At 39.1% G+C, this 9,826-nt stretch overlaps 1 protein-coding gene across 1 annotated transcript in view; it reads right to left on the bottom strand.

Annotated features, from left to right (window-relative positions):
• Window positions 1-9,826, bottom strand: part of auts2 (autism susceptibility candidate 2) — a 463,702-nt gene that overhangs the window by 182,389 nt on the left and 271,487 nt on the right. The window contains exon 3 of the mRNA XM_015389339.1: window positions 3,503-3,532. Coding sequence (XP_015244825.1) covers window positions 3,503-3,532 — 30 coding nt within the window. The remainder of the gene's footprint in view (window positions 1-3,502; window positions 3,533-9,826) is intronic.

Genomic DNA, 9,826 nt, shown 5'->3' with positions numbered 1-9,826 from the left:
GACTTATGGAGATTTCATTTCTTTAACTTATTTGGAATCGCTATGACCAGCAGCAAACTGAGTCAGTAACTCAGTTATTACTCAACGAAAATAAGTTGTTACTATCCAAACTTTGGTGAGAACCAACTGTATTGTTTTTGGAACTCTGAATACAAATAGAGGTTCATTGGATTATAATGCGTTATTTATTAATGTATGAATTGAATAATGAATTTAAAGGAAAACATTGAACACTAATCTTCACTACTTTGGTGTGTGGTTTGATAAGTGAGTTACAATATAACTATGGTGGTGTAGTAGGTAGCTCTCTTGCCATAAAAGAGGTTCCGTGTTTGATTCCTGGCTCGGGGTCTTTCTGCATGAGGTTTGATGTTCATGTTCTTCCTGTGCATGCCTGGGTTCTCTCTGGCTTCCTCCCACAGTCCAAAAAAAAAAAACAACTAATAGGTTAATTGGCTCCTCTAAATTGTCCGTAGGTGTGAGTGTGTATAGTTCTGTCATTGTGTGTCTCTGTGTTGCCCTGCGACCTGTCCAGGGTGGACCCCTCCTCATGCCGATAGACTGCCGGAGATAGGCACCGGCTCCACCTTGACCCTGACAAGGACTAAACAGGAAAAAATTGATGGATTTTTGCCAATTGAAAGCCTTTTAATTGGCTATAAAATAGATATGAAGCAGAAAAATAATGCTTTTCCAATAATTTGAAAAGTGAAAACATACTTTGCAAAACAATTAACAGGTGTTGCACTATTCCGGAAAGACGCAAGCAGGACTGTATGATCCCAGGATTTTTGCATGAAAAAACATAAACCGTAAAGTAAAATCATTAAAGCCCTGATAAAGTAAAGAACGTGTGTCGATTAAAGGCAGCAGTCATCCGTCAGTGTTAAGTCGATGCACAGAGATTCTTTAAATCACAGCTTCTAACCAACGTTGATATGGTATTTGTTCCTGCACATATACATCCACATTCCTACAAATGAGCAAATCAATGAAAGTTTTAGCCTTTAGGGAATGCTTTCCAGCAGGAAAGCTGTCATTTTCTCTCCACTCTGTTTACGGCATGCTGTAGTTGCACTGCAGGGTTGGGTGCACCAGGAAGCTGTAGTCCTTATTTATACCCGCTACGCACAGCAATGACTAATGCCTTATGGACTTTCACAAATTAATACGTTACATTCATAGTTTCTCAAAAATCAACAAAGTTATTATAATGCATTCCTTAATAATGCTAGTCCCAGCGCTGAAAATGGACTACTACAATAAAATTCAGTGGCTGAAAACTGAATGCAAGAGCATCAGTCCCTCCTAGAACAAAACAGAGCTCCAGATTGCTTCCTCCATCCCCACAATAAAGAGTTGGGCGTTCGTAGTTCTGGGTTAAAATTAGAGTTCCTGTTTATTCAGGCTTATATGTTAAAAGCCTGTTGATTCAGGTCAGGTGTGAGGGGGCAGGAGGACCAGGGTTAAATAACCCTGCCTTAAAACCGTCCACATGTGCCTCCATTTACCTCCACCAGAAGCTTTCAAAGCCTTGATATTGTCGATTGGGCTTTTAAAAGCTTTAAGAACAAACATTCAGAGACAGAGACTAATGTTGGACGTAAAAAAAAAGCTAATTATGACCGTAAAGATCTATTTTATGGGCTACGGATTTATTACAAACAAAATAATATCTATTTTTTAACCTGCTCATTTATTAAATTGTTAAAAACACCTCTAGGTGTTTTGTTTAGTACCTAGAAGTGTTAATAAAGTAGGTTTGTGAAGCAGATCACTGCTTCTTGCCCGTAAAGTCTGCGTGAAGCTCTGCTTTACTACATGCAAGTAGTAAAGCAACCAGTAATCACTGCGGAAAAGAGTGTTAAAGTATCTGAATAATCTTGTGAATAATGTTTAATTCGTTTTTTATTTTCTAATCCCATTAGATATTTTCTCTGAACTGATAAACATTCCCTTAGTGCAGCATGGTGGATGCCTTTAGTGACTCCAACGGATGGGAATAAGATCTACTTTCTGATTTAATCCATCGATGATACGACTTTACAATTTATCAGAGTGGTGGTTTGGTGTAAAAAACAGGAAAATCACAACAAAGCAAAATCTATTTGCTCTGTCCGGATCCAGAAGAGGGTGATTCATTTTTAAAGGAAAAGTCCGGTCAGAAAGGAATAATCAATGGATCTTTATTTATACCTAAAACTAATATGTTCGCGGGGATTTAATACATTTTACGTTAATCAGTAAAAAAATAAAAACATTAATTTTTGTCGCGATCACTGAGTCTGGGAGCGGCCATTTTTTGCCCAAATATAGTAACACCTCACTCCTGTCATCTTCCTGCAGTGACGTCACGGTGCGGTAAGCCTAGCGCCATTCTCCCCGCTTTATAAGCTAAATCAATGGGAACTACTAGACACATCTGCAATCAACAACAATTATTGAAGATTTCCAGAGGACTTCAACATTGGAATTCACCAGAATTATAGTGAAATTGACAATGCCCATGTGCATGGCAGCTGGATGTTGGAATACATTGGGTAAAAGTGAAAAAAAAAAAAATATTTCTATATTTTACACCTTTCTGATTCCTGATCCTCCACAGACGGGTTCGTCGTTGGATTGCCAACTTGAAGAGGGAGGATTTGCCATCGAACTTCTGGCCAGAGAAAAAACACGTAATATGTAGCCAACATTTGGAAGAAGAATGTTTTCAAGATGACTTGGATAATAGCGCGTTGTGACAAACACCAGATACAGCACTGGGACTTGATCAACAGCCGATACCGCACCGTGACGTCACAAACCAGTAGGTGGCAGTAGTGTTCTTTGACAAACATGTTTGCCTCCAGTAAAGCACATTCAGATGAAAATTACTCTTAATTAAAAACACTGATCATTTATTGAACAGTATGTAATAATTATATATTAGAAGTCTGAATTTTGAATAAGACCAGACTTCTCCTTTAACCCTCCTAATTCTATCCAAACATTACGCGAAACAGGGATGCATCATAATTGACTGGTTGATTTGATGTTTCACAAAATTCTTGACTTTATATAAAGAACAGACAGTTTGAAAAAAAGCTTTATACTATAGGAATAAAGAAGCATGGTGATGAATTTCCTTTTAATTGAAAGCGACAGTGAATACAAGAGCAAGGAGTATAGACAAGGCACAGGGTAAAAATACAAGGGCTGGACGTCGAACTAAAAATAGCTCAATAATTGTTATGATTGAACAGGAATATCACCACTCAAGATTGTCACAGCAGTCCCATTTAAAACCTCCCCCAAACCCTAAAAACCAGATAGATTTAGATTTAGCTCCCTCATTAAGCCATTCATAATTAATGTGCAAGTAATTAAGTCCTTCTAGTACTTATTAAGATGACGTTTAATTTTAATTACATTAAATCTTTAGTCTTAAACATGGGCTCATTCTGAATATCTTGATGCCTGCAGCAGTGTCACTGGTGTATGCAGAGAATAACAGGCTTACCTTGTCTTCCTGGTCACTCTCAGTGTCACACTGCAAAACAAAAAAGACAGACAAGGACAAGGAATTAGGAGAAACACTTTCAGGTCCCTCGTTCATCTGCAATCTGTGGGAGATTTTAACTTAAAATCTGCAAACCTTTTGCATATTCAGAGCCTCAATCAACAAATATGATCAGATCAGTTCATTAGAGCAGACAAGAACTTATTAGCAGTGAGCAGCTGTGGTCTTGTTAACACTGAAACCTGTGCAGGAATCAGACGGAGCTGGAAATTCAAACGACTGTATTTCCATGACGAGAGTTACCGCTCGAGGCCGGGAATGGCACAGTGACAGGAGGAGGAAGGAACTTTGTAATGGAGGGAAGAAAAAAAAAAAGTGGCTGGATTTCATTTTTCGTTCCAATTTCAATTTCAAGGTCCACTTAATTCTTTATCAACTAATTAGCGCGATGCTGGGTGACTGGCGGCCCTCAACGCTGTGCATATGGCTGAGGCGCACAGAAGCACTGGAGTCGGTAATGAAGAAGGCACTGGGGGGGATTGTGGGTAGGGGTTGGCACAGTGTGTGGGTAGGAGTGACGGGGGTAGTTGGGTGGCGATTAAAGCAGGAGTGAAGGAAGGCGGGGAGATGATTGACAGCCTAGGGAGTAAGCAACAGAAGGCCCTGCCTGTTATTTTTTTCCCCCTTTATCTCCCTTAACTCAAAGGTAGCTGGCTAGCTCTGAGGCTGATCCGTTTCTCAGGCTGGAAGGTGTAAAAAAAAAAAGGGGGGGGTGGAGGTGGCTGCGAGCTCAGCAGGAGCATTGCATCCAATTTACAGGCCTGTCCCACACGGCCCCAGGGGCCGCCCGCGGCACGCTGCCATGATGGTCAGCTCCAGCAGCTCATAAATTATGCAGAGGCAATAAACGCGGCGGGCAAACACTCCTCAGACGTTCTCCTGCTCCATTTCTGTCTCACTCTTTCACTATTGCCCTCAGCATTCCTCCCACATTTTAAAGAGGTATGCAGAGGACCTGCAGCCTGCGCCTGTCACAACTGACCCGGGAAATGTGGATAATGACGGATAAGTGCAGATCATCATTACATGTTAGCAGGGTCGTCACAAGACCAAAAAAAAAAAAACTGTTGATAAATGTAATAAGAATAAATTGTGATAATGGTTTCAGTTCCTTTTTTTATATATGGATCAAAGTTTCAACACGAGTCTGGAGATGTTTTTATTTTCATTCTTAAAAGCAGATGTCAGTAACATTGCTGGTGTTAAGACTATAAAAAGCAGAAGAGGTATCATCTGTTAAATACATGTTTATGACTTAAATTTCAAATCTCACTGTTTTGCCTGAAATCTTATTATTCATTAATTTATTCATTCATTGATTCATCCAGTTGCTTAGTAGTCGGTAGACACATTTCTCAATTGTAACCCTGCATATTCAGAACCGGCCCGTTTAAAGTGTGTTTCTGTTGATCTTCTTTCAGGGATCAACCAGTCAGCTGGGTGGGATGCTACAATTCAAGCTAATCTCTGGTTTGTTAGCTTCAGGCTGGATGTTCAAAAACTGTAATGAGACAGAACTCTCTGGTTCAACCCATTTTTTTTAAATATAAATTATTAAACGTGAACTTCTGAGCTAAGCCAGTGTTTTTCCAACCCTGGTCTTCAAGGCACCTTGCTCTGCGTGTTTTGGATGTTTCTGAGTTTCAGCACAACTGATTCAGATAATTGTAGCTCAGCAAAGCCTGATAATCTGCTATCAACTGATAACAGGTGTTGAAGCTGGGAAACATCTAAAACATGCAGGGCAGTGTGCCTTGAGGACCAGGGTTGAAAAACACTGAGCTAAGCAACGTTTCATATGGGTAAGAGTTGACACTGTCACTACCCGATCCGTCCCGGAAGCACGATCTGTCCTGTGCATGTGCGGACAGAATAATTTTGGTTAGGCAACACTCAGTTTTTCTTACTGTTTTATTCTTTTGGGGAGTTCCATTTGAATATTTTTGTATTTGTGTAAGTATTGCATATTCTAAAAAACACGAAAAAATCAATACACTTAAATTGTCATGGTTTTGGTTCTGTTCAGGTTTTATCTCTCAGTTTTCATTGGTCTCATTTCCATTTTTGTGTTTCAGGTTTTTCTTGTTTGCCCTCTGCTGCCCTCTTGTGTCAGTCTACTTTTCCCTACCTCCCTTCTAGACTCCTCTGTTCACACCTGCTCCCAATCTGCTATTTAGCCTGGACTTTGTTACTCCCTCCCATACATTCTCCTCCTGTTCAGTCACTCTTTGCTGGTTTGTCGTCATTTCTTTGCCCCGTTGTTGTGAGTATTCCTGGTTTTCAATGTTTTTGGATTTGAAGATTTATGTTTTTGGATTTTTGCTTCTGTTACCCTTTTTGTTTAATTACATCTTGCAATAAACCACCTCAGCTTCAGTCTCTGCATTTGGGTCCTGTCAAACCTCCACCCATTGAACGTTACTGTGACTGCTCTGAGCATTTCTGATGATGGAGAGAAAGTACAACGTATCAATTTCTTCTAGAAAAGTTTTCAATATTTTCTATATAACGTAGTTTAGCATTCTTTAATTTTTTAAGTATTTTCAGTACCAATTATTGAATAGTTTTTCAGCGATACAGATTTTATTATTCTGTATGCACAGGACGGGTAGTGACACACACGACAGAATCAACCTACAGCAGGTTAGCCAGGAAGCTAACATCTAAATATGGCCATGCTAGCTCCGCCTTTCACCATGCAGATAAGGCAGCCTTTCCCACCTTATTTATTTACTTAGATGCCTCAGATTTGGTAAAACACTTTATGCTGCTTAACTTTGTAGCCACCACTTCATTAGCACACCATGCTAAACCAAGTGATATACCGCTGTATATATTATATATATATATTTATTCGGCGAAGACTCACAGGTGAAAAAATAGCAAAGTAAAAGCTTAGAAGAGGAGCTGCATCTCTTTTCCTTTGGACACTGATGTTCCAGTAAATATATAACCACCATTAGATGAGGGTAATAGTTCTGGTTTATAAATTACAGTTCTGGCTTTTTAATAACAATATCCTTCTAAATCAGATCAAATTGAACTTTGTCTCAGGTTAAAACCAGAAGGCACCGTGTTACTGTTTTACTTGGTAAAGCAGAAAAAAACCTACAACTTTATCAGGGCTCCATAGACTGGAACAACTGAAGTCTAAGCTAATTTTCTTAAACAATCTAAAGGTATTGTCGATGATTTTTTAAAAGACCTTCCCTCCTCACTAAGGAAAACAAAATGAGCATGTGAGAGCATGCACAAGCCCATTTTTCCTTGTGCACACCCTGTTTAAAATGTGATGTTCTCATACCTCATACAAGCTTACTGTGTCCACATACAGCGGGGACTATATAGTGGACTTTATAGTGAACTCAGTTAATTGACCGTTCAGACAGATGATCACTGCTTTTTACTCCCCGTTGGTCATGTGAACCCCCCTGGAGGAGGGTTCACGTGAACCCCCCTGGAGGAGGGTTCACGTGAGCTGCGCCATCTTTGTTATTAGTTGCCGTTGTCGGGTATTCTGGCATATATCTGCCTCTTCTGAGGCCTTTCTTTTCTTCTCATACATTTTGTAGACAGGTTTTCTCTTACGACCCTCTGCCATTTTCCAAGAACCACAGTGAGAAAGGTAGCTTCAATGAAACTGTAGCTCACCACTCATATATACCTGAAAGTGCACATACTCAGAAAAATATAGCTAACTTTTTTGCTACGTGCACGTAGGAGGTATCACCAGAATGATTGACAATTAGGAGGACGATTTATTTAGAAAGAAAAGATCGTCCTCTATACCTTTAATTTTTACTTGATATAACCAGATTAACTTTCTTATTTTAAGTGCATAATATCTAGGGATCTTAATTTAAGGGCACAAAATACTAATTCCACTAGAAGATCATCCCATTTACCTGCTCAAATCAAGGGCAAATAACTTTATTTTTAGAAATGTGTGCTTATTTTTAGATCAGTTTAGTAATGCATGCAAAAATCCTTCTTTTTTACCACTTTTGGTAGGTAACGCATTCCCTTTGTCTTTGCTTTCTCACATAAAGATGTCTGCAAAGTGTTTATGGATGTAGCCACCATGTTGTGATTAATATCTCCAAGCACTGTTTTTGCTTTTTATTTATCTATCATTGTTCTTGCTAAGCGCTTGGTATCTGTAGCTGCATTGCTGCTGTGTAAAATTATGTCAAGACAAAAACGGCTGTTTATACTGCTAAAAAAGGAAATCGAAATAAGTCATTTTTTCTTAAAATACGTGCAGTTTTTCCTGAATCGCGGTAAGTGAGACACCAATAGACTATGTACATTAAAAAAGAGAGAAACAATGTAATTGTCTTATTTCGAGTGCACAATATCTAATTATCTTATTTATTGAATTTGGCAAATCATCTAATTTACCTACTCAAATTAAGGGTAAATACACTTAATGTTTTACTTTTTTCTGTTTTAAGCAGTGTAGACATTTTTATGCAAGTAAGTGCATAACCAGCGTATTAAACTTTTTAAATAACCTTAAAAAAGGCACAGCAGTGATGCATCTTTTGATGCATCTGTTGATGTTTGTGTGCTCTCTATATTGCCTCCCATGCAGGGCTAACTAATACAGCAGCAGTCAAGACTAATTGGCATCAGATATTCATGAATGTGACATCAGTAGTGTGACAATGCACTCATTAGCTGCTTCTTTTTCCTGCACGGCACACACCAAGGAACGCCAGTGAGCAAAGGCTTTAATAACGGACATCATTTTAGTTTCTTCCACTGTGTTGTGATCCACAAAAAAACATGTCTGCTGTTTTTTTTTCATTGTGTTATTTTTCCTTTTCTCTGCTCTCTCGCTGTGCAGCCAATTGCTTTGATTGCCGAGATAGAAGCCGGCTGGAATGACTTGCCCTTGCTTGTGAAGCAAATGGAACATGCTAATGGAACTCATCGTATTACCCGATGCAAAAGTGCCATAGCTCATTACTTTAAGATAAAAGGATATCATTGTAGACGGCGAGCAGAATTGACTTTCTGTGCTGCGACTTGATGATGATTTAATCAACTGCTCTCTTTCACTTCTCATCCCCGCGCCTGTCGCTTTCGCAGGTGCCACTAAACGAAGCACTCACACGGCTAGTGGGGGGAGAGAAAAGAAAAGAAATTGCTGTCATTACTTTCTTCCCTGCGAATAGAAGTATGCAAATTTCCCAGAGCGACAAAGGGTGGCAAGAAAAGAAAAGAAAAACGTAATAAAATGGAAATACCTTTATAACGAGCAAAGTAAAAAATCCTGAGATCAGACCTGACAGGCGAGGGCAGACGATTCGATTGTCCTTTCACCGCATACAGCAAAGCTGCCTTGAACTCGCTGCTTAAGCGGAGGGTAGAAAGCAACAAATAATAATACCTCTAAAAAGATAAAAACACATTTCAGGCGCATAAGCGAGTAAGAGCTGTCACTCACTGATAAGTGATCACAGTGAACTAATGCGATCCCCCATGCAAAACGCAGCCCTAGGCGGGCGGGAGTCGCATCCTGCATATCTGGGATTTCACTGCTTAGCAAGTCTTTCACCAGAAACAGATTGAAAACGAGCAAAAAGTTCTGAGCAAAGCCTGCAAAACTAAGAGGCGCTTGGAAGTTGGAGTTTAAAGATCGCTGCAGCTTATGATTAATACTCAGTCATAAAGTTTTCAGGGTTAGGGTGAGAACTGAAATTATGCCAGTAATAAAGATCTTCTCTGTGGAGAAGAACTGACTGCATGTATATTTAAGAGTGTGCTAATGGTTCAAAGTATTCTAAAAATGACAAAAGTTTTACTTCTAAGATCAATAAAAGCTATAAAACACGGCCTGACAGCATGTAGACCTGTTTATCTGGGCATCGCCCTGCTGTCATATTCTTTCAAACTAAAGCTAACTTTCCATTAACTCTTACACCATTCCTGTGTCCGTAGAAGGGTTCCCACAGCATGATGCTGCCACCATTATGTTACAGCGAGAGTTTCTCTTCCGATTTTTTTCTGTTTTTTTTTTTTTTGCTTTTCTTCTGCATATCATTTATATCTCTATAAGGTTGTAAACTGCGGATACTTGCTTATTATTTTTCTTTTTATTTCTATCTGCATGTCCATTCTGTATAATGGAGTATGGGGCCAGGCTATCCTTTTTTTTAATTTTTTTTTTATTTTGAGAATAAAGTCGTAACATTACAAAAAAAAGTTGTAACATTACAAGAATCAAGTCATCATACAACAACCCGTTTAAGAAAGAAA

Source organism: Cyprinodon variegatus, unplaced genomic scaffold (genome assembly GCF_000732505.1).
Source record: "Cyprinodon variegatus isolate N-32 unplaced genomic scaffold, C_variegatus-1.0 Scaffold455, whole genome shotgun sequence".
NCBI classification, from domain to species: domain Eukaryota; kingdom Metazoa; phylum Chordata; class Actinopteri; order Cyprinodontiformes; family Cyprinodontidae; genus Cyprinodon; species Cyprinodon variegatus.
This window is presented reverse-complemented; position numbering and strand designations above follow the sequence as displayed.